This window comes from Moschus berezovskii, chromosome 21, assembly GCF_049115385.1.
Source record: "Moschus berezovskii isolate FMDL1 chromosome 21, NW_MosBer_1.0, whole genome shotgun sequence".
Lineage (NCBI taxonomy): Eukaryota > Metazoa > Chordata > Mammalia > Artiodactyla > Moschidae > Moschus > Moschus berezovskii.
This window is the reverse complement of record NC_142480.1, coordinates 12577354-12602640: the sequence shown is the minus strand read 5'-3', so window position 1 is coordinate 12602640 and position 25287 is coordinate 12577354. Positions and strand designations below refer to the sequence as shown.

General features: G+C 39.7%; 1 protein-coding gene across 2 annotated transcripts in view; it reads left to right on the top strand.

The window, feature by feature from the left end:
- Positions 1-23588, top strand: part of GOLGA5 (golgin A5) — a 29015-nt gene extending 5427 nt beyond the window's left edge. The window contains exons 3-13 of one of the 2 annotated variants that reach the window (XM_055418409.2): positions 3251-3475; positions 4396-4615; positions 5361-5484; positions 6905-7108; positions 10886-11056; positions 13453-13581; positions 16326-16424; positions 17156-17381; positions 19339-19444; positions 21634-21697; positions 23030-23588. In XM_055418409.2, the coding sequence (XP_055274384.2) occupies positions 3251-3475; positions 4396-4615; positions 5361-5484; positions 6905-7108; positions 10886-11056; positions 13453-13581; positions 16326-16424; positions 17156-17381; positions 19339-19444; positions 21634-21697; positions 23030-23110 (1649 nt within the window). In that variant the 3' untranslated portion in view covers positions 23111-23588. Of the gene's footprint in view, positions 1-3247; positions 3476-4395; positions 4616-5360; positions 5485-6904; positions 7109-10885; positions 11057-13452; positions 13582-16325; positions 16425-17155; positions 17382-19338; positions 19445-21633; positions 21698-23029 lie in introns of both variants that reach the window. The other variant, XM_055418408.2, reaches the window with a different exon arrangement.
- Positions 23589-25287: the final 1699 nt, after the last annotated feature.

Here is a 25287-nt window from a genome sequence, read left to right as displayed (position 1 = left end):
TCCTTAATACTGATATGGTGTACAAATCAGTTGATTTATTTTATTTAAACCTAAAACCAAACTTAACTTTCAGTAAATGTTTGCTGAAACTCAGTAGTGAAACCATTAGGGTCTGGGCTGTTTTTAGTGAAAGATTTAATTATTGATTCAAGTGATTTTCCATTTCTTTTTGAATCTGTTTTTGGTAAGTTACATTTTTTTCCCTAAGAATTTGTCTATTTCATATACTTTGGGGAGGATTTTATTTATTTAATGTTAGGAAAATAATGTGGTCACAGCTGAAATTTTAACACAGACACTGATCATTTATAGTAACCTTGCAGAAATCAAAGCTTGATCACAAATACTACCTGAGGAATACCAATATCTGGCACTGTGCTAAATGCTTATTTTTTTTTAAACAGTGCTAATGTTGGAGAAGGCACTGGCACCCCTCTCCAGTACCCTTGCCTGGAAAATTCCATGGACGGAGGAGCCTGGTAGGCTGCAGTCCATGAGGTCGCTAAGAGTAGGACACGACTGAGCAACTTCACTTTCACTTTTCACTTTCATGTATTGGAGAAAGAAATGGTAGCCCACTCCAGTGTTCTTGCCTGGAGAATCCCAGGGACGGGGGGAGCTTGGTGGGCTGCCGTCTCTGGGGTCACACAGAGTTGGACATGACTGAAGCGATTTAGCAGCAGCAGCAGCAATGAAATATAGCTGATATACAATAAATTATACATTTTAAAAGTGTACAATTTGATAGGTTTCAGCATCATGTACATTTAAAAATGTATTGACAATCTAGTTTATAGTGTTTCTCTCAGAAAATCGTTTTTGATCATGTCAAGTCTCTCTAGTATGTTTCTTTTCTGTTTTGTTAATTTTTGGTCTTTATCATTAATTTCTGCTTTCTTTAGGTTTATTTTGCTGTTTAATTCTTATGATGGGTGCATAACTCATTAATTCCTTTTTTCATTTTTAATGTAAATATTTAAGGCTATAAATGTCCTTCTAAATACTGTTTTAGGTATATCTGATAGGCTTGGATATATACTTTATTTCTTTCTAAAATCTTATAAAATTGAAAGTAATTTTTAAAACGCTTATTTTTTATTCATTGAAAATATCTTTATTTTAGAGATTTCAAAATATCAAAGTAGAGATTGATCATTCCCCTCCACCCCCATACAACAGTTTATCCAGCAGTGATAATCAATAGCTTGTAGCCTTTCTGGTTTAATTTATACCCTCTCATTTTCAATCTCTTTCTTTACTTCTACCCTCTGGAGAATTATTTTGAAGTAAATCACAGATCTCATATCATTTCTTCTATAAATATTTTATTAACTCTAGAAATATAAGTTTTAAAAACATTCACACCATTATCACCATAAAAATGTATTAATTACTTGTATGTGTGTTAGTCGCTCAGTCGTGTCTGACTCTTTGTAAACCTATGAACTGTAGCCCACCAGGCTCCTCTGTCCATGAAATACTCCAGGCAAGAATACTGGAGTGGGTTGCCATTCTCTTCTCCAGGGGATCTTTCTGACCCAGGGATAGAACCCAGGTCTCCTGCCTTACAGGCGATTTCTTTATCATCTTAGCTACCAGGGAAGCCCCAATAATTCCTTGCTGCTGCTGCTGCTAAGTTGCTTCAGTCGTGTCCGACTCTATGTGACCCCATAGACAGCAGCCCACCAGGCTCCCCCGTCCCTGGGATTCTCCAGGCAAGAACACAAGTGGGTTGCCATTTCCTTCTACAGGGAATCTTCCTGACCCAGGGATAGAACCCAGGTCTCCTGCCTTACAGGCGGTTTCTTTATCGTCTTAACTACCAGGGAAGCCCCAATAATTCCTTAGTGTCCTCTAATATCTAGTCAGTAGTCAAGTTTCCTTTGTCTCATCATTTTTACATATACTGGGATGTGCAAATCTTAGTTGTATTAATACAAATGACTATACCTACGGAACTCACACCATTATTGTGATAAAGAACATTTCCTTTGCCAGAGAGTGCCTTATGTCCTTTTCTAGTTAATCTCCCCACCCATCCTACAATCTCCCACTGTTACCATTTCTTTCACCTTAGATTACTTTTTGCCTGTTCTGAAACTTCATATGTTTGCCAGCAAAAAGTGAGATCATACAGTGTGAATAGTTTCTTACCTAACTTCTTTTATTGAACCTGTTAGTGAGATTCACTCATGTTATTGAGTATATTAATATTTTTTTTATTGTGTGAAATTTTACTGTAGTATGGATATCCCACAATTTATCCACTCTTGTTTGGACATTGTGGTAGTTTCCAATTTTTAGTTTTTGTAAATAAAGGTGGCTGTGAACATTTTTGTACTTCTCTTTGTGGGAAAATGTTTTTATTTCTCTTCAATAAATACTCAGGAGTGGGATTACTGGGTCAGGTGGAAGGCACATGTTTAATAAGAAGCTGGGAAAACTTTTCCCATTTTCCCCAGTCTGTCACTTACATTGCCATCAACAGTCAGTCTGTGAGTTCCAGTTGGTCCATATTTTCACCCGCATTTTGTGTTGTCTTCTTAATTTTAGCCAGCAGGTGTGTATTGGTTCTTGTTGTGGTTTTAATTTGCATGTCCTCGATCACTAAAGATGTTGAGAAAATTTTTCATTTAGATATGGTTCATTTTTTTAGCACATACTTAATTTGGGGGGAGTAAGTGAAAAGTGTATTTGCATTATATTTAGTAACAAATTAGAAACAAGGTAAATCCAAAACAATGAGTATCTGAATTAACGAGTATATCTTTGGGTAAGGCAATGTAGATTACAGTTTGGCGTATAAGAGATTGTCCTGACCTGTTATTACTCACTGCCTTGAAACCCACAGCTCTTCTTTTATGCCTTTCCAATATTTTTCAGTGTTGAAACTTCATCCTTGTTTTCAAAAATGATTCATAGACAAAAAGGAGACAAACCGTTTTTACCTAAACCCCGGTACATAAATTATCTCTGCGTTTCCCTTTCCCAGAACTGTATTCTTCTATCTGTTCTTTATCACTGTTCATTCATTGTATCCAGACTTTGAGGGTCCTTAGAAATCTAGAGACTCTATGTGTGAGAATGAAATTTCATCAGAGGGAAGTCTCTTAAGAATTTAAGTTGATTTTTTATGGTGTTTTAGTGTAGCAGTTAACTTGAACCAGAAGATGCTCTACCACAGTAAGCTACAAATGCATATGTAAGGAGGGATCCAGTGTTACAAGATGTGTTTGCTTTCTTACAGCAGCCTCTCATGATTCAGATCCTGGCCATGAAGCCCACGAAGATTCTTCAAAGGAAAATGTATTATCAAATGCTGCCTGTACTGATCCCAACCCAGTGCCTAATGATGACGGCAAGTCACATGAACTGTCTAACCTTCGCCTGGAGAACCAATTGTTGAGGAATGAAGTTCAGAATTTAAATCAAGAAATGGCCTCATTACTTCAAAGGTCCAAGGAAACTCAAGAAGGTAGAGCCTTATCTATATTATCCAGGGTTAGGAATGTAGCGTTTCAAAACATACACTAAAAACTTGATTGCATTTAAACTGTTAGAAATATCCTGGATGAGACTTGTAGAATAGTATTTTCATGGAAATAGAGAGCCCAGATTTGGAAATGCTACATGTTATCCACCTGAAACAGAACACTGGTTTATTTGGTCATCCTTTAGAAACTGTGAATAGGAAGATGTGTTAAGACTTGTTAAAGTGACTTCAGAAGCTTCACTCTTTCCCAGACTAATTTAGGCATAGAAATATTTCCCAGAGACCCTGTACAGTTTGCTTCTGTATTTAAAACATAGTGATTTTTTGCTGTCAGGCATACAATTACAGATGGTGTATAGGGTATGGAGATCTATATTGCATTGCTCTTTCTGCACCACTAGTTTTCTAGGTTCAAAACACTCTTTTTTTGGCCACAGTAATGGAAAGAAACAGATTCCTTTCCAGTGTTTGTCTTCAGATTTTTTTGTTTCTTTTGATCCTACTGGGGTATACATTGTCCACCCTTGATTTGAATTTGCATTCTTTAATATCTATAGCAGAACTCCAAAACCCACTGACCGTTTTAGTCTTGTGAGCTCTCTACTGTCTACTGTTTTGGCTTCCAAATGCTTTACAAAAGAAACATTTGTCGAAAAGCAGCTAACTTCATGCCCCTTTCCAACCAACTAACTGTAGTATTAAATATGAGTATTGGCCTTGAAAAATGGAGATCCCTCTTGGAGCAAAAAATTCAAATATATTTGTAAGCTCCTAATTTTGGCAGTAGGTACTAAAGGGATTTAAAGGAGAATATTTGTGTGCTCTGAGAAAGACATGTTTACTTATATGGAGACATATCCTTCTTTCTTTTCGTTTCTTTATTTGTTTGTTTTTTTAAATAGAATTAAACAAAGCAAGAGCAAGAGTCGAGAAGTGGAATGTTGACCATTCAAAAACTGACCGAATAACTCGAGAACTTCGAGCCCAAGTCGATGACCTGACTGAAGCGGTGGCTGCGAAGGATTCCCAGCTGGCTGTGTTGAAAGTGAGACTCCAGGAAGCTGACCAGCTGCTGAATACTCGCACAGAAGCACTGGAAGCCTTACAGAATGAAAAATCACGGTAGCTAATTCTATTAATAATGAAAAAATGAGCTGGAATATTTATCAGTGCTGCTGCTGCTGCTGTTTAAGTCACTTCAGTCGTGTCCGACTCTGTGTGACCCCATAGATGGAAGCCCACCAGCTCCCCTGTCCCTGGGACTCTCCAGGCAAGAACACTGGAGTGGGTTGCCATTTCCTTCTCCAATGTGTGAAAGTGAAAAGTGAAAGTGAAGCCGCTCAGTCGTGTCCGACCCTTAGCGACCCCATGGACTGCAGCCTACCAGGCTCCTCCGTCCATGGGATTTTCCAGGCAAGAGTACTGGAGTGGCTTGCCATTGCCTTCTCCGATTTATCAGTGCACATAATGATAAACATGGTAGTCATACCATCTTGTGAAATTTTCACTTTGGAAATTTGCAAGAGGGAAAATGTAGCTTTTGGTTAATGCTGGAAATGTGTGTGATTAAAAATGGATGTATTATTTGAATCTTGAGATGCACTATTAGCAAATTCTGAATTTTAAAATATTTGAGAAGCAGTGTCATTAATCTTTTGACATACAATGACATGTGGCATGTGCTTGTATTTGGATGCCTAAAAATATAGATTACAGTCCATTAAAAGGGAAAAAGACTTCTCAAAGTACGTTTGAGTCAAAACCGTCTTTTTGTGTGTGCTAATTTGCTGATGCTCTAAAAATTATTCTACCTTTTCACTTGTATGCTGTGGAAATGAGTTATTTCAAATGATGTATTTTCCTTTAGAATAACACAGGATCACAGTGAGGGTAGTAGCCTGCAGAATCAAGCTTTGCAAACTCTTCAGGAGAGACTGCATGAAGCGGATGCCACTCTGAAGAGAGAGCAGGAGAGCTACAAACAGATGCAGGTTAGAATGGGGACAGCGGGGCTCTGTTTTCTTTTTTAATGTTTATTTTTATTTACTTATTCATTTGGCTGCACTGGGTCTTAGTTGTGGCATGTGGGATCTAGTTCCATGACTGGGGATCGAACCTGGGCCCCTAGTCTTGGGAGTGTAGAGTCTTAGCTGATGGACCACCAGGGAAGTCCCACGGCTATTTTATTATATGAGTGAGGAGGAATCACTTTATACCATTCATAGCACATGTACTATAATAAAATTCTGCAGTGTATTTCAGAAAATTTTGTTTCTGCGACAAAAACTAAGTATTTGGATATTTATCTTGATCCTTGCTAAATGTATTTACAATGTGTTGAAAATTTAAAACACTTAGTATTCATTAGATGCATACATCTTTTCATTAATTTGATTGTGCAACAAGCATTACCATTATTTGATTAAAAGCTAATTTGAGGCATCTAATTTATTCTTTTTATTTAAGCTTTTTCTGATTCCAAGTTAATCTGATTCTGTTATTGTAAGAGAAAATTGTACATCATATTTATTTAGAATTACACTCTTAAGTGAATTTTTGCATCTAGTTTAGTGATTTTTCAGCTCTGACTTAGACAGTAAAGAATTTGCCTGCAATGCAGGAGACCAAGGTTTGATCCCTGTGTTGGGAAGATCCTCTGGAGAAGGAAATGGCAACCCACTCCAATATTTTTGCCTGGAGAATCCCATGGACAGAGGAACCTGGCAGGCTATAGTCCATGGGGTTACAAAGAGTTGGACATGACTGAGCAACTAACACACACACACAGCTTTTGAAAATAAGGATAAAATATAAATAATTCTCAGAACTAAATTTAGGCTAGTAAGGGACAGACCTTGTTTTCTTTAGAGTATGCTTTTAAAGTTTCTTATGCTAAAAAAAAATTACATTGAATAGTTTAGTAGACAGTTTGAAATAAAGGAAAAACGTCAGCCATGATATTAGCGAGATGTAGCTGCGTACCAGTGTCTTCCATTTGTTTTCTAATAGACTTTCTAGTTTTCTGTAGACCTTTATTCATTGATCAGTTAGTATCAGATCAGACCTGGTATCCAAGTGATCAGATTAACCTGGGAAACTGATTAAAAAACAGGTTTCTAAGCCCCAGTCTTGGAAATTTCAACTCAGTTGAGCCCAGGGAAGGCCTTGGTTGGCTGTATTTTTTTTTTTGCTGTATTTTTAATAGACTTCCTCATTGATTTTGACGTGTTGCCATGTTTGGGAACCACAGCCTTAGAGTTCCAGTGCATCACTTCCTAACAAATGAAGAACTTTTTTTTTTAACCTCCCTATTTCATGGGCTGAGCTAATAAATCCCATAAGATATCTAAATGGATGGTTGTAAACTCTCTCAAAGCAAAATGATAAATATGATATAAAAATTTACCACAGAGTGAGTTTGCTGCACGCCTTAATAAAATGGAAGTGGAACGTCAGAATTTGGCAGAAGCAGTCACGCTGGCAGAAAGAAAACACTCAGATGAGAAGAAGAGAGTGGATGAACTACAGCAGCAAGTCAAAGTGCTGAAGTCCAACTTGGACTCCTCTAAGCAAGAATTAGCTGACTACAAGCAAAAAGCTACTCGAATACTGCAGGTAAGCCTGAGATGCAGTGTGTGAATGTTAAGGCCGGCCAGTTGACTGAGAGAATCCCTGAAGCTCTTTGTAGATCTGTGAGGCGCTTTGTTCCTTTTGACTGGGTCAGCTTACTTCAAGTGTCTTGTTCTTCTTAGAAATATTATAAAAAAGATGAAATGTTTCCTGTTCCCACCACTTTTTTCCTTTTAAGAAAAAAATTCATCCTTTCACTACCTAGTTCAAGTCTTCAAGCTGTCACCTTAATCACCATGACAATAGCGGTGTTGGTTTTTAACAGCTGTTCTATTCTCCCATGTTGATTCTCTCCTGAATTTTTCAGAGCGACTGGCCTGGGCCTCCTCCCGCTATCAGATCCCCTCTCCCACCTTTCCACCTTCCCTTTAATTAATTCAAGACTGTAGTCATCTGATGTGGTTTTCAACTTCTCTTTCCTTTGCCTTTCATATCAGAGGGAAGACATGTCCTTTGATTTTTTATCCCCTTTGGGTAATTTTTCTGCCTGTACGTTGATTCTTTCCACCTCAGTTAAGCCCATTCTCCATTAAGGCTGTCCTGTGTCTTCCCCTGTGTCTTTGTCTCTGCTGCCTTCTTCTGGCTCAGCTTGCTCAAGAGCTTGTGGTTACTTAGTGGAAGAACAGAGACCAGATCTTGAAACCCCTTACCTGTGGTGGAAGAAACATCGCTTTTGGCCCTTTTGATCACTTTGATCCATTTCTCTGTCCTCCCTTGTTTTAATGCCAAACTTGTTAGAATTAGGGCTTCCCTGATGGCTCAGCTGGTAAAGAATCAACCTACAATTCAGGAAACCCCGGTTCGATTCCTGGGTTGGGACGACCCACTGGAGAAGGGATCAGCTACCCACTCCAGTACTCTTGGGCTTCCCTGGTGGCTCAGCTGGTATAGAATGTGCCTGTAATGTGGGAGACCTGGGTTCAATCCCTTGGTTGGGAAGATCCCCTGGAGAAGGGAACAGCTCCCCATTCCAGTATTCTGGCCTGGAGAATTCCACAGTCCATGGGGTCACAAAGAGTCGGACACAATTGACTTTCACTTTGTCAGGATTAGTGTTCTGTCTCCTCCATTTTAGAACTATTAACTTTAATTCCTTCATGTAATAATTTCTGTCCCCACTACATTTCTGAAATTGTCTTCTCAAAAGTCTTTGATGACCTAAATATTTCCTGTCCTCCTATTAGTTTCCATCCACTTTGATTTTGGTAGAATGTTTTGACCCTGTGAACCCTCCTGCCTTCTTTAAAGTTGCCTTGTAATTTTACTTGTGCGGCCTCAGCTCTGTCTTCCCTTCACTGCTGTTTCTCTTAGGTGCTCTTCTTCTGTCCTCTTCTGTTGTTCTTTCTTTCTTTGCTGTTGTTCTTTCTTACTTTGTCGTATACACTTGCTTCTATCACTTGATGTGACTTCAGCCTAAACCCTAACTTCCTACCTGGTTTCTAAATGCCTGCTGTGCTTCTCTACTTGGGATATGGTATCGCAAACCCCAAATCAGCTCCCCCCTCATTCTCCTGTTTTGGTAAATAATATTGCTGTCTTCCTAGAAAGTGAAGCTTGAAACCATAGTGTCATTTTGACTTTAGCCCCTGCCTGCTATTGGCTAGGAACAGCTTTTTTTTCTACCTCTGTGAAATATCATATCTGTCTCCTTCAAACTCTTCTGTGTAGTTATATGTGTTGCATAAGTGTAATTTGTTGATTTATTTAGAAGGTTCTTAATTGAGCACCTAACTATTCACTTGCTGTATGATAGGTGCTAAGGATACTGAGCTCAAAAGATGTGTCTTCTTTCTTAAGGGAGCATTTGATTTAGTGGGAAGACACTGAGGCAATTGATATAATGAAATTATTGATGCAGCACTGTGGGAGCTTGAAGGAAGAAGCCCTTAACACCTGCCTGCAGATGTCTGGGATCATTAGAGATCGGTATGAAGAGGAACTTAAAGGACGAGTAGGAGGACTCATGATCGGGCAGAGATTTCAGATAGAACAGCCTGTGCCAGAGTAAAGGGGGCCCAAGGGAACATAGTATACTTAAGGGACTACACCTAGTTCTCTGTTGCTAGAACAAGTATTAGAGATCAAGAGACAGGAGGGAAGACTCAAAGACAGCTGATGTCAGATTGTGGAAAACCTTGCATACCAAGCAGAGGAATTTTGATTTTATCCTGTAGGTGATGGTAGGGGGTGAGAAGTGTTAGAATTTGAGCAGCATGATCAGATTTGGGTGTAAGAACTGTGGCAGCCATGAAGAGGTGAGGGGAGAATTGACATCTAAGATGGCATCTAGGGTGATTCCAGCTTTCTGGTTTGAGTGTTCCCCTGTACTACCAAAGGGAAAACAGGAAAGACAGCAGGTTAGGGTTGAAGACTGTGATAAATTATGGTGAGTTTGCAAAGCTGATGTGACATTGAGGTGACAGTATCAAGAAGGCCATCAGAAATGCAGGTCTGAAACTCAGTAAAGAGGTCTGCTCCTTAGTCACATGGAGGTATGGAGATACAGATCTAATCCTGTTTATTATAGAAAATTTGAAAAATGCAGAAAAGCTTGCAGACATCACCTGTAATTCTACCACATAAAAAGGAGAAACTGTTTTTGATGGAGGAGAGTTAATATTTAAGGTGAAGGAACCAATGGTCCTTGCTGTTACTGGCCTTGGATTACAGCACTTTTTCAACTAGTCTTCCCACCTCAAATCTCTTCTTCCAACTCATCCTTATACTAGGGGTCAACCAACTTTTTCTGTAAAGGGTGAAATAGTACATATTGTAGATTTTGAGGGCTGAATGTGGTTTCTGTCACATGTTCTTTGTCTTTACTTTTTTATAATCCTTTGAACATGTAAAAACCCTTCTTAGCTTAGTGGGCTGTACAAAAAAAGGCCACAGGCCAGACCTGGCTCATCAAGCATAGTTTGTGAACTGCTGCCTTAAACCACTCCCAGAGGTACCCTCCTCGAACGCATCTCCGGTCATAGCACTTCCTTATCCACTTTCTGGCAGTTGGTTTTAGACTGCCAAATAAAATTCAAACATTTCAGCCTGTTATCTGAAGGCCCCCCAAAATTGGTCCTAATATGCTATCTGACCACATCTCAGAATACTTTCAGGCTCTCATGCTTTTGGATTTTTATGCTTTGTCCTCTGTTTTCTGTACACCTTTTAAAATCTTAGCCTTTTTCCAGGACCAGTATAAGAGCTGTCTTTTGAGTAAAGCCTTCTCTTCCCCAGAAGTGGATTTTCCTGCTCAGAACTTCGCAAATAATCTTCCTCCATACAGCCTTCCCTCAGCTTCTGTTTACTGCCTTCTGTTGGATATTTGCCACTTCTCTTTTTTTTTTTTTTTTTGCCACTTCTCTTTTATTGTTAAGGCGGAGGGTCCCATCTGGAGTGAGAGACATTACTTTTATCACACAGGACACTTAGCATAGTGCCGAACCCACTGTAGATGCTCCATAAATATTTGTTGGGTGGAATATAATGGGAGGGGAAAAAGCATAAGAAAGAATGAAGAGAAAGTTGGAGAATACTCTTGTTAATAAGTTTTCAACAGTGACATGGTCCTGGGGACTACAGTCCAAGAACTCTATACAGCAAGGCTCTGTTTCATTTTTATCCCTACGGATTTAACATTCTGTGGACTTTGTCTGATGGAGAATATAATTGAAATGTTATCATCGTGGTTTAACTGGTGTGTGGTAGGTGATATTCAGTGTACAAGCTAATCTCTGCTTTGCTTATTCTTTTTTTTTATGACAGTCTAAAGAAAAACTGATTAACAGCTTAAAGGAAGGATCTGGTTTTGAAGGCCTAGACAGCAGTGCTGCTAACAGCGTGGAACTCGAGGAACTTCGGCACGAGAAGGAGGCGCAGAGGGAGGAGATACAGAGACTCATGGGTCAGATGCATCAGCTGAGGTCCGAGTTACAGGTGAGGGCCATCACGGTGCGGCCTCACAGACGGCCGTCTACCCCTGGCTATTAGTGGTCTGAGAGGCGATAGGTTCTGTTTCTGGGGGGAATGGTGTTCGTAATGTGCACAACCTCATAGAAGGGAACCTAAAGCAGCAGGCTTCTGGCCCATTGATCAGTTTACAGTTATAAGAATAAGAAACACAGGTAACCTGACTCATTCGTTCAACAAATATCAAGTATTTGCAGTGTGCCATGCATCTTCTAGGCTTAGAGTTACACAGGGAACCAGACAGAATGTTTATTTTGTGGATCTAACATCCTAGTGGTTAAATGCAAAGTAGATTTGAGTTTACTTCTAAAACAAGGATGCTTTCTAATATTAGAGTGGGCTTAGGGATGATCTTGCATAGTTTCATGCATTTTCTTATAATTTATTGTTTATGTGTAATTAATATATTTAAAGATAAAATTGGGCCACTTATTTATCTTAAACAAGGGTCTTTGACACAGGAGGAGCCTCTGAGGATGAGAAAGAAAAAGTGTGGGATAATGAGCCTTCTGTTTTTTAAAAAAGAAAAAACTATCTGCCAAGAATGTTTATCATGCATAAACTTAGGAAATTACTGATTTTTTAAGATGTATATGAACAACAGTGAAAAGTGTGGAAGTGGTAAGAATGGGCTGGCTTGTCTAGGGTGTAAGCTTGACTGTCCGATCTAGGTGCGGATCCTGTATCCCGGCTTTGGCACTTAATAGATATGTTATGCTGCAGCACTACCACCTCTCACTGAGCTGTAGTTATCTACTCTGTAAATTGCAGATGAGAACAAGGGTCTATTGGGAACCTATGAATAAAGGGCCTCGCGTTGTTCCTGACACATAACAGGCTCAGTAAATAGTAGCTGCTGTTATTTCTGAGTTTTTTCCTTATTATCCTTTAAACTGTAGGATTTTTTTTTCTATAAATAATTTTGAATTCCAAAGACTTCAGTCCCATGAATTTGAAATTGAATAAACTCTAAACTTCTGGATATTTTCATATATGTTTTTCATATATTCCATGTCTTTTTGGTGAGATGGGAAATATGATTGGTTTTAATGTCTCATCCCTACCCCAGCATCACTGATGACACTGACACATCTCTACCCTTTCTCAAGAAGTTTATGAAACTGATAATAAGGGCCATAGTATTAGGTCTGGCAAAATGGAAGAATCGCTGATAACTGTAGTAGCTGTCATTTGCCGAGCACTTAATGTGCCAAGCACTGCACTAAGCCACTCGACATGTATCCTTTCATTTCTTCCTTCTTTTAACCCCTTGAAGGAGATGATGGATTCTCATTGTACAGTCTGAAGAAATCTAGGTGTGGAGAAGGAAAGTAACTTGCTGTGACTCGTAAGGTGGCAGAACTAGGATTAGAACCCTGGTCTGTCTCATGCCAGACTCTGTACCCTTAACCACACTGCCCACCTCTTGAGAATTCGTCTGATTTAGTCAAATTGATAACAAAAATTAGTCTACTTTCTACTAACCCCGAAAATGGTAAGGAAAAATAATTTAACTTACTGCTGTTTCCTGCTATGTCCACACAGTTGTGTGAAAGAGTATTTTACCTTGATTATCTGGGAGTTATCATTAATCTATCAGTTCTTTTCAAATGATATGTGAAGTGCAGAGTTTGTGGAGATGAGCATATATACACAGTGTACCAAAAAATAAAAAGCAAAATTGAGATGCCAGTTTTTGTCTCGTGTAGCACTATATGAATGGACTTAGGCTCACCCCATAGAAGGAAATACAGAAACCTAAAGCCGGGTTCTTTGCCGCTAGTGGAGTTCGCAGATAGTCTAGAAGGTGGTTTTGTAATTTGAAGAAGTGAGGATAGTGACACCAAAGGAAGGAGTTAGAGAAATATTTTTGGGAAGATGTGAAAACAGAGAATAGTAATAGAGCTAAAAGAAAAAAAAATAATATGCTAATCTCATGATATGAGGAAAAAAGTTATATTTTTACTGTATGTTGATTTCTGATACCCACTCATGTACAAGAACCAATTATAATCTACAGTTTTAGGGGACTAAGGCAGTGAAGTCTTCCTTGATGTTATATTTCTATTTCTCTTGAAATCGTTAGCTTTTGAACAGAGAGAGAAATCTCCCAGTGAGCCGCAGTCTGCTCGTGCCATTAAACGGAACAGTTTCTGCCACAGCATGCTGTTCATTTCTCTCACCGTTTGCCGTGTTACATAACGAAGGGTCAGTGTATGAGCTCCTTCCAGGTTGTGTCTGCCTCATTCATCGTTATCCCTCCAGTGCCTGCTGAGCCCCGTTCACGGCACATAATGACCACTCAGTAAATATTGAGCCAGAGAGTTCGTTATTGCTTTCACATGCAAGGTTCATCTTTTTAGGATATTGAGGCTCAGCAGGTGAGTGAAGCAGAATCAGCAAGAGAACAATTACAGGATCTGCAAGACCAAATAGCCGGGCAAAGAGCAGCTAAACAAGAACTAGAGGCAGAATTGGACCGACAGAAGCAGGTACGGATTTTTGATTGAGGATTCCCAGGGAAGACTGTTCACCAGCAGTCATGTGAGGTGATTTCTAGTAAAGCAGCTTATTGAAATTCTTAGAGCTTAAGCTCAGAGGTCCCTCCTACCTTATTACTACCCCACCCTCCTCATTGTTTGTTTGTTTTAACAGATGAAACTTAGAGACATAGAATGACTTTGAGATTTGCCTAATATCATACAGCTAATTAGAGAACAGAATCCAGGATTCCTGTCCCGGAGTCCAAAATTCTTTCTGCTGCTCTGTCTGTATTTTATTGTATCTTCTTGTCAGAGTGTGTATGTTAGAACACTTAACGACGTCAGTTGATTTTCATATTTTATCACATTTTTACTTTCTAGAAGCAATAGTAAATTTTATTTACTAGAAATAGAAATACGACATTAGTGCCATTATAGACTGCTCTTTCTGTTTGAGAAAAAAATGCTTGTCACAGGCTCTTTTTACAAATCATGCTTAAAATTATATTTCATTATTCAATTAGCAGTTGTCTGCTCTCCAAGCCAAATTATATTACTTTAAAGTACTTATATGATAGTTTCAGTATTAGCAGAGTTAAGCATATTTATAGCCACATTTTCACAATAAGAATCTGTATTTAATATTCATAACTTTTATAATATCCTGAGTAACATCATTATTATAGGTACTTAGTATACATTATCTTATTTCATCTTCACAATGAAATACTATGCTTTTCATTTTACAAAAGAGAAAGCTGTTTGTATATTTCTCAGTGTATCACTTATAACATTTCCAGCTTTGCCTATTTATATTCTTTTTAAGAATTTTTTCATTAGGATTTATCATTTCTGAAACTGGTTCTATTCTTAAAGATGTGTTTGTTTTTATTATGAAAGTGATTGTTTCCTGAGTAGTATAAGAAAAATTCACTGAGTAACAATCTGTAGGGTACATCATAGACTGTCTTAGATAATTTAGTTATAGGATTAGCTGTCCTTCCAGAAATTGCATTTTAATTTACTTAAGTCTATATTAAAAGGCAGGAATTTGATGTTCTTGATGGTTAGTGAGATAACTTTCATTTTATTATAACCGATGGTTTTACCACCCCACTTCCAGTGCCCTTTTCTAAGATGAGGGAGTTAAACAGAGGAAAGTGGAACTGAATGTAGCTTTGGGCTCTTTATTTAGTAATCAGATGTTCTGGATGGGAAGTACTTAATCTTGGGATCAAATAGTCCTAGTAATTTAAGTACTTTCAGCCTTAAATTTTGTGCCAGCCTAGAGCTGAGAAGAAAGCCGCAAACCTTCTTGTAAATTGCTCAGTTTTTTCAGCCTGTGCAATAAGCAGGTTGAGTCCATACCACGTGTGCTTCTTCGTTCAGCTCCCTTTGCTTTGTCTGCAGTTAGGTAATGCTTCTGAAGGTGCCGAGTTAACGATTGCTCTCTCTTTCCTATCATCGCTTTACTCTTTAATTCTGACCTGACTCTTACTGATTGTGTCCATTGTATAAACTAGTTTGGTGCAGTTGTTAGTGAATTTGGAGGTATTTCTTTTTTTCCCTCTCTCGTTGTTTCATCAATGATGGAACAAAACAGTTGCAGGATCAGTTCAGTTCAGTTGCTCAGTTGTGTCCGACTCTCTGCGACCCCATGAATCACAGCACGCCAGGCCTCCCTGTGCATCACCAACTCCCGGAGTTCACTCAAACTCATGTCCACAGAGTCGGTGATGCCATCCAGCCATCTCATTCTCTGTCGTCCTCTTTTCCTCCCGCTCCCAACCTTTCCCAGCATCAGAGTCTTTTCCAGTGAGTCAACTCATCACATGAGGTGGCCAAAGTATTGGAGTTTCAGCTTTAGCATCAGTCCTTCCAATGAACACCCAGGATTGATCTTTAGAATTCACTGGTTGGATCTCCTTGCAGTCCAAGGGACTCTCAAGAGTCTTCTCCAGCACCACAGTTCAAAAACATCAATTCTTTGGCGGTCAGCTTTCTTCACAGTCCAACTCTCACATCCATATATGACCACGGGAAAAACCATAGCCTTGACTAGACGGACCTTGGTTGGCAAAGTAATGTCTCTGCTTTTTAATATACTATCTAGGTTGGTCATAACTTTCCTTCCAAGGAGTAAGCGTCTTTTAATTTCCTGGCTGCAGTCAGCATCTGCAGTGATTTTGGAGCCCAAAAAAATAAAGTCTGACACTGTCTCCACTGTGCCTAATAAAAATAAGCCCATGAAATGCTGCTCAAAATCATCAGGGAAATGCAGATTGAAACCACAGTGAGATTGCACTCCTTGCCCCCATAATAGCCACTGTTACAGAGACTGGCAGTACCTAATGTTGGAAAGGATGTGGGAGAACTGGAACTCATCATCCTGTGGGAATGCAAAATGGTACAGGTATTTTGAAAACCATTCAGAACATAGTTTGGCAGGTTTTCTTCCGATATGTTAGGCATTCACTTATCGTATGATCAAGCAGCTCTGTCTCTACGTAATCTACCCAAGAAAAGAGGAAACATATGACTAATAAAAACCTGTGCTTAGGTAGTCCATCATATACAGATGGCTGCAGCATGCTGAAGTGTTAACTTGTCATCATTATCTCTTGAAGTCTGTTCAGTATATAGGCAGCACATACTGATGGAGTGCTTACTCTGTGTCGGGCACTGTTCTAGGTACTGGAGATGGCATGGGGAGCACTGGTTTAGCTTTTGTTCATTTGTGCCTCACTGTGTAGGAATTCCACTACATAGAAGAAGATCTGTATCGAACAAAGAACACACTGCAAAGCAGGATTAAAGATCGAGAAGATGAAATTCAAAAACTCAGGAACCAGGTATGAAACAGTATTCACAACTTGGGAAAAGGTATCATTGTAAAACCTATATTTTTTTAAGGATACATTAAGACTCCCCCCCCCCCCCCGCCACATTTTTACCTGAGTCTTATTTTTGGAGTAATGATATATTATTTTCAACCTGATACAGAATTTACATCTAATGCCATTTGACTCTGCGTTTGCTCTGTTCTTCGGCTTGCTTCTTATACAAGTATATTGTAACCAGTCACCCGAGGAGCGATTAATTACTCTAGAGTTTCATGTCTTCTAACCTCATCGGTGGTTTTCTGTTTGCCAGTATTATAATGGTGGTTTCCTAAGAAAAATCCAATGATAAATCTTCTTACTAATAGGTCTTTCATTAAAGTTACCGACTTTTTTATTAGCTGAAAATGCAAAACATAAAAAATAACATGTGCCTCCCACTCACTCACACTTATACATATAAAACCAAAACAGAAGTTTCACAAAATAATACCCTATATGCTGTGCCCTCTATGTGCAACTCCGTTCTATTGCTTTTGTAAGTGGCGACTGTGACCCACCAAATTGATTCCTGACACTCTGAATAACAGAAAATCGCTTCTATAGATGGTGAAAGAATTGTAGAGTTTTGAGAAATCACTGAGTGCCATGGATTCCTTGCGGGGGAATGTAGTAATGTGGTCTCTATGTTGTTCTGTGCCTTTCGTTTGCTACAATAATCATATGAACACCTTGCCTTTCAGCTTACCAATAAAACTTTAAGCAACAGCAGTCAGTCCGAGTTAGAAAACCGACTCCATCAGCTGACTGAGACTCTTATCCAGAAGCAGACCATGCTGGAGAGTCTCAGCACAGAGAAGAACTCTCTGGTCTTCCAGCTGGAGCGCCTCGAGCAGCAGATAAACTGTGCTGCCGGAAGCAGTAGTAACGGTTCTTCTATTAACATGGCTGGAGTTGACAGTGGAGAAGGTGAAAAAAGGGGCGTGGGGTGGGGAGTCTCCAAGGAATATTTCATTGCTTTAATTTCCAACCTTGCTAATTCAAACCTGATCTGAAAAGTCACAGAAAGACATTTTTGTTTAAAAAGAAGTTGTATCCAGCAGAGCACCCGCTTTCCTCCTGATGTGACGCTTGGTCTATACGCTGTTTGATATGATCATTGGAGAACTGGACAGTGGGCTGATTAATATCCCTCACTGGTTTGGAACCTGGAGAAGGAGGTCCAAGGACACTTCACAGTCTGTCAAGGACAAATCATTCACCTGAGAGGGGCTTTCAGGACTCTAAAAGTTGCTTAAAAACATAACTGTGAATATTAGAGTTACTATATAGTCAGTCACATGAGTATATGCTTGCTCTATAAGTAGAGAAGTGTATAGATTCTCAAAATACATGATCAAGAAGAATGTTGAAGATTTTAGTATAAACTTCAGTCGAAGTGCCTACTCAGTATCAGGTGCTGTTGCAGAAAAACAGTGGTCAGCAAAAGAGGCCAAAATCTGTATCCTGTAATCTTACATTCTGGTGTCATGGGGGAATACAGGGGAGGCGACATACAGTAAACAAGTTATGTGAGATGCTGATGCATGCTAAGACAAAAGTTAAACAGGAAAGATGTACAAGGTGCCAGGTGTAAGGACAGGGTAATAAATAGGGCAGTAAAGGAAGACTTCATTGAAAAGGTGGCATTTTATTGAAGTCTCAAAGGAAGTAAAGTGGTAGACTGTGAAGAGATCTGCAAAAAATATTCCAGGCAGAAAGAAGAGCAGGTGCAAAGGCCCTGAGGCAGCAGTATAACTGGCGCAGTGCAGGGGGCAGGGCAGCTGGAGTAGACTGGGTGAGGGGGCAGACCTTGGGAGGGGGCTGTTGAGGGCTGTGTCAGGACTTCACTCTGAACGAACTAGGAGGCCATAGATGGGTCTGGAGAGGGGTGGCTAAGCTGCCTATCTGTGTTAACAAGATGGCTCCAGCTGCTGTGCCAAGAGTAGACTGCAGAGAACAAAGCACTGAAGCAGGGAGACCAGGGAGGGGCCCTAGTGTTAGCCCATGTGAGAGACGTTGGTGACTCCGACCAGAGTGGGGACGGTAGGCATGGGTTCAGGATTTATCTGAAGGGAAGCAGATAGACTTGCTGGCAGATCAGATGTGGAGTTTGAGAGGAAGGAGTCAAAGTGTTTGGAAAGATGGAGTATTCGTGTACTTAGATGGGGAAGACTGCAGGAAGAAGAGGTTGGCAGCAGAGCAGGAAGTCAGGATGATAGTTTGGGGCGTGCTAGGTTGAGGAGTCCACCAGACATTCACATGGAGATGGAACGGGTACTTGGAGTCTGGAGTTGGGGGTGGCCTGGGCTGGAGATACAGGTTTGGGAGTTACCAGCTTTGTAGATAGAATGTGCAGCCTCATTTTTGCTGGCCCAGGAGGAAAGTGCCCGTTAGTGCTACCTCTTGCCAACACTTGGTAAATGCTAATTTTTGATCATTTCACGGGAAAATAATTTTCTTAGTTTTAAAATTTTTACTTTTGTGGGCATGGAAGTTTAAATATTTTAACTTTTTAAAAAATGTTTTCATCTTTGGTTATATTGCTTAAAAGTTGGCCTTAAGAACTTCTTCCACATGTAACATAATGTATGAAAGGGAAAGTATTAGTTGCTCAGTCATATCAGGCTCTTTGTGACCCCATGGACCGTAGCCCACCAGGCTCCTCTGTCCATGGAATTTCCCAGGCAAGAATACTGGAGTGGGTTGCCGTGTCCTTCTCCAGGGGATCTTCCCGACCAGAGACTGAACCCAGGTCTCATGCATTGCAAGCAGATTCTTGGCCATCTGAACTATCAGGGAAACCCGATATAATGTATGTTCAACTATAATTTTGTTAGAAAATTGATTTGGTGTCTGTACATTAATTATTTTCTTATTTAAACAGGCACACGTCTGCGAAACGTTCCTGTTCTGTTTAATGACACAGAAACTAATCTGGCAGGAATGTATGGGAAAGTCCGCAAAGCTGCTAGTTCAATTGACCAATTTAGGTAAGCCATGCCAGTGTCAATGAGCAATGGACTGTATCTTTATAACATTTTTCAGTGGTTTCATAGTGAGTCCTGTCCAGCAGAGCTGATATAGTTACTCATTTATTTACCTACTTACTTAACTTACTTACATGCCACTTGGCTTGTGGGATTAGTTCCCTCCAGGGAACCCACACCTGCTGCAGTGGAAGCGTGGAGTCCTAACCACTGAGCTACTGGGGAATTCCCAAGCTGATGATTAAAGCGATGATTACTTTATTCCTGTCATGATACTTCAGTGTCATGAAATTTCTTTAAGAAGTCTGCCAGTGCCTGTATTTTATTGAAGGTGATTAACCCTGGCCATTTCTCTCCTTTCTATAGTAAACTCTATTTAAAAATTTATTAAATTTCATTGAGAAAGCCTCTGTCATTTGAATACATCCATTTGAACATTTTATCTCCTTTATCATATGATTAGAGTAGAAGATGCTATGTATACAAATGAATAGTACTGATTTTAATATATACTATATAAATAGGATAATTTATATATATATATGTTATGTATATTTGTAAAAAAAACTTTTTATACTAGCAGTCATCCACCTTATAAAGAAAATGTGTTGCTAGTGTATGTATATCACCTTGAGAAAGTTCATGTCTAAATAACCTGCTAAACTCTCTGCCCTTTTAGTTTTTGTAATTAAACATAGTTTAAATGAATTGTTACACAATAGAGCAATCTTTTCTTACCTTTTTGTGTCAAAATGGAGCTATGGTGTTAAAAATAAGGAGGATGATTTACTAATTTGAATTCCTGAAGCTGTGGGCTTTGGATGCCATAGTTACTATCTCCAAATTATTGAGCACATCTATTTCAACTATTGAGTAATTAAACATACATATTAATTTTTAGAGAATATGTATGCAAGTCATTGTGCTAAGGATAATGAAAGAAGCATAAGGTCTTAGAAGAAAGGTGTACTGGTACATGTATTTGTCTTAGGGAAAAAATGTTGCAAAAAGACATGACCAGTAAGGTCTGAATGTCATAATGCTTCCCACTCTTACTTGAAGTGTTTACCTGGGTTTCTGTAATTTTGAACCTTTTACAAGTATGTGTCCATGCAAAAGCTCCCAGATTAGCTATATAGAGGTTAATTCCAACTAGACTTTTTTTTCCTGTTCATGTGTTCACACTTGCCTTTGGTTCCTAAAAGAAAAATGATTGCTAAAGGGACTAAGTTTGCTTTCTGCAGTTGTAGCTGAAGAGAAGTTATAAACAAAATAGATCTAGCACTTCCCTGGTAGCACAGTGCATAACAATCCATCTGCCAATGCAGAGGACAAGGGTTCGACCAGAAAGATTCCACATACGGCAGAGCAGCTAAGCCTGTATGCCTCAAGTACTGAGCCCACATGGTGCAACTGCTGAAGCCCGTGTGCTTACAGCCTGTGCTCCACAGCAAGAGAAGCCACTGCAGTGAGAAGCCCTTGCAATGCAACAAAGTGTAGCCCCCACTCGCCACAACTAGAGAAAGCCCACGCAAGCAGCAAAGACCCAGCACAGCCAAATAAATAAGTAATTAACTTAAAAAGAATTTTTAAATGTTTTATGAAAAATAAATCGATCTAGAATATTAACATCGGAAAAAGAATTAAGAGAAGTAGCTTGTGGTAAAAGTTTAGTAATCGCCAAATAACGATAAAAGTATTTGTTCACTACTATGATATTTTATATGGTTATTACAAGTAATCATTTAACAGTCTACTATGCTGTTGCTGCTGCTGCTAAGTTGCTTCAGTCGTGTCCGACTCTATGCGACCCCGTAGACGGCAGCCCACCAGGCTCCCCCGTTCCTGGGATTCTCCAGGCAAGAACACTGGAGTGGGTTGCCCTTTCCTTCTCCAGTGCGTGAAAGTGAAAAGTGAAAGTGAAGTCGCTCAGTTGTGTCCGACTCTTAGCGACCCCATGGACTGCAGCACACCAGGCTCCCCCGTCCCTGGGATTCTCCAGGCAAGAGTACTGGAGTGGGTTGCCATTGCCTTCTCTGAACAGTCTACTATAAAACAAAATTAATCTTTCTCTTATGGTGGCCACACAGTTTAAATGAGTATAGTTTTAAAAACAAAAAACATGAGACATTATCACAGAAACGTGTTGAGTGTAACTGTCTCCTCTCTCTCCACCCCCACCCCTTGCTCAGCATCCGTCTGGGAATTTTTCTCCGAAGATATCCCATCGCACGAGTTTTTGTGATTATATATATGGTAAGTAAACTTGTTTGAGGAAACAGTGCTGCGTTTGATTTTTAACTAGTTTTTTCAGGTGCTCATCTTTTTAATTAAATGTTTAGCAGTCAGTTTTGGAAAGAGTATAGAATTCATCTCTGATAATTTTTTTTCTTAAAGTATGCAAGTAAAGTCAATAATTCATTATGTCTAAAAAATAAATTGCTCAAAGGCTTTTCTTATAATGAAACTGTAGTGCAGTTTAATAGTTAACCTTTATTTCTAAGCCCTTCGAATGATAAAAATACAGTGCAAAACAATTGACTTCATTTTTATAAAAATACAATACAAAACAATTGACTTCATTTTTATCTTGAAGTAAAGCTTATTTCCATAAGTTTTGCTTTACTTCCTAAAGGGATCTCAAAGTTATTGTATATTCTTTTAGATTTCTTATCTCTAATAAATTGCTTACCATAGTTTGGGTTGCTGTGTCTTATCTTCTGTGAGCCTACTAACTGTTTGGAAAGGGGCTGTCTAAAAGTAGTTGAACTGAATAAAGACGGGCAATTTTCTTGAGAAGAAATAAAAGCACACCTAGAAATTTCCTTGTGATCCACTAGAGGGAAGAGTTACTCCTTTAAATAAAAAGTTTTTGATATGAGAGGGATGGGTAGTAGAGCAAAAGGAAAAAAAACTGAGTAACATCAGAGAGGATTCAGAAAATGCCCGCATCTGGGTTGGGAGATTGTGCGATTACAGGCACCGTCTGGGAGCATGAGATGCGATGTTGCACATCTGGGGTGCGAGGTGCTTTGTCATGGAACCGCCTCACGTCAGCTCCACCGTGAGGGAGTTAGTGAAAACTGATCAGCAGGTCCTGTGCTGGACCCTAAGTCAGCCTCTGAAACATGACACATTATTCCCATCTCCTCTTCACAGATCACGGCTAAACTCCCTCTCAAAATAGCAGCCATAACTCTGTTATAACAGAGACCCTTTCCAACCAACGTCATGTATATCTAGCACTTTTAATCAGGCCCTCTACCCTGTATTTTAGTCCCCTGATCGGTCAGTTATGTGTCCATGTGCGTGTTATGAGTGTGGTCACGACGTTGCTCCTCTCAGCTGAGAACGCTGTAGGTATCATGGCTCTTTATCACCCTTCATTGCACTTATTAGCTCACTCGAATGTACGTTTGTTTCTTCCTCATTTCTCCAGTAAACATGTCCTGAGTGCCTGCAGGGTCGCAGGCACAGCACGGGCAGGAATACAGAGACTCGTGGGACGCGGCTCCTGCACTCTGCGCTGCATGGTGGGCCTTTGGTCGATTGATTGGCTAATCTGTAGGTTGTTTTTTCTTTCTTTAGGCTTTGCTTCATCTCTGGGTCATGATTGTTCTGTTGACTTACACGCCAGAAATGCACCATGACCAGCCACGTGGCAAATGAACTGAGCCTGGTTGATTCAGTGATCAACCTTTCTCCAGACTTGGGGTCTGCGGAAGGGTCACTTGCCTAAAATTCCTGAGAGGGGTGTGCAACATTATTTTATCACTACAAGTATTGAACTTTTTAAGTTATTATACAAGTACTCTGCTACCCAAATTTTCCTCTGATTTCCTTCAAATGATAAGAGTTTCTGAAACAAAAATAATTTAGCAAGCTCAGCTCTGCTTTTTCTGAGGTCAGCGGCACGGTGTATATATGTACCCACAGAGATGCTGGGGTTGGACACCTCTGTACAGGTTTCCTGTATTTTAGGTGACACTCATTATGGCTTATAATCAGGGAAACTAATTGTATTTAGTGATATAAATAAAATGTTTTCTTTTTGATAATTCAGTCTGCCTTGTATTTTCATATATTTAACTTTGCAAATGTAGATTTACTTTTACATGTTAAAGACCTGATTGGTATAAATCTTTTTATAAATATGTGAATAAAGTTGACTGTGCGTTTTTCTTTTTCAAAATATTAGTTTTTCATCCCCATTAAACAAGACCTTTCCAGATGGGCGTTCATGAGTAGAGCCAGAAATCAGAGCCAATGTCACTTGGAATTGCATTAGTGGTTTATACACTCTTTCCTGCCTATCCAGACCCCACGTGCTGTCTTCCTTTTATTTTTCTTTTCAAAAAGAAAATAGTTTCTTTTTAAAGTTTTTTTATTTTTTTTGCCAATCAACAGTGTGATGACAGTTTCAGGGGACAGCAAAGGGACATCTGTACATATACATGTGTCCATTCTCCCCCAAACTCCCCTCCCATCCAGGCTGCCACATAGCACAAAGCAGAGCTCCCTGTGCTATTCGGTAGGACCTTATTGGTTATCCATTTTAAGTATAGTGGTGCGCACATGTCGATCCCAAACTACCTGATTCTCCCTTCCCCCTAGTCCCGCCCCACATCCATTGTCTTCCTCCACCCCTTTCCTTTTCTCCATTCTATACCTTGGTTTACCTTGGGACATCCATCAGATTTGGTTTAACACCATTCAGTTCAGTTCAGTTCAGTTCAGTTCAGTCGCTCAGTCGTGTCCGACTCTCCGCGACCCCATGAATCACAGCACGCCAGGCCTCCCTGTCCATCACCAACTCCCGGAGTTCACTCAAACTCATGTCCACAGAGTCGGTGATGCCATCCAGCCATCTCATTCTCCGTCGTCCCTTCTCCTCCCGCCCCCAACCTTTCCCAGCATCAGAGTCTTTTCCAGTGAGTCAACTCGTCGCATGAGGTGGCCAAAGTATTGCAGTTTCAGCTTTAGCATCAGTCCCTCCAATGAACATCCAGGATTGATCTCCTCTAGAATGGACTGGTTGGATCTCCTTGCAGTATAAGGGACTCTCAAGAGTCTTCTCCAACACCATTACATTTTTAAAATACTCCAGTGCAGAGACGGTATCAAATTCTTCTTTAAAAAGAGACATTCTCTCTGCCTGGAGTCCAGCATAATGTCCGTTTTGGCTTTCCTTCCTGTGTACATGTCTGAATTCTCACTGTGTCCACGCTGGGCGCTGGTAGTCTCTCTTTGTCCGTAAGTAGCATTTGGAGATCCTGGGCTGGGCCCGGGTATGGTGCCTCCTATCAGAAATGTTACTGCCTTTCTGTAGCCTGCCAGTGCCTAACCAAAAACCTGGCCAGTTCTATTCTTAATATTGATACTATGACTTTAATTGTCCTATAAATTCTTCAAAGGTTTTGGTATACTAGCTGTGGATGTTTCTTATTTTTATCAGAAAATGAAGTTTTAAAAGTCATGTTAGGTGTGTTCGGGCTCTCTTTCCCAACCATGAATGAAAAAGAGTTCCACGCCATCTCAAGTGGATATGAGATTTTGCAGGGTGGGGTAGAGATGTGTTATTAAATCTACATGTCCTGTTTCTTATTCAGGTGTCACAGCCTATCAGTCTGAGCTGGAAAGTCAAGTCTGATGTCAGAGTACAGTTTAGACTTATTAATATCTTTTAAAGGTTTTTTTTTTTTTTTTCTTCTAATTTGGAAACATTTCTGGAAAAAGATTAAAACCAGGTTACATACTTGAAATGGAAAATGGCACGTGCTTCATCATTTTGCATGGCCAGACTTCCTGTCTCTGCGTGTCCTGCTGGCTTTTGTTGGGGCAGCTCT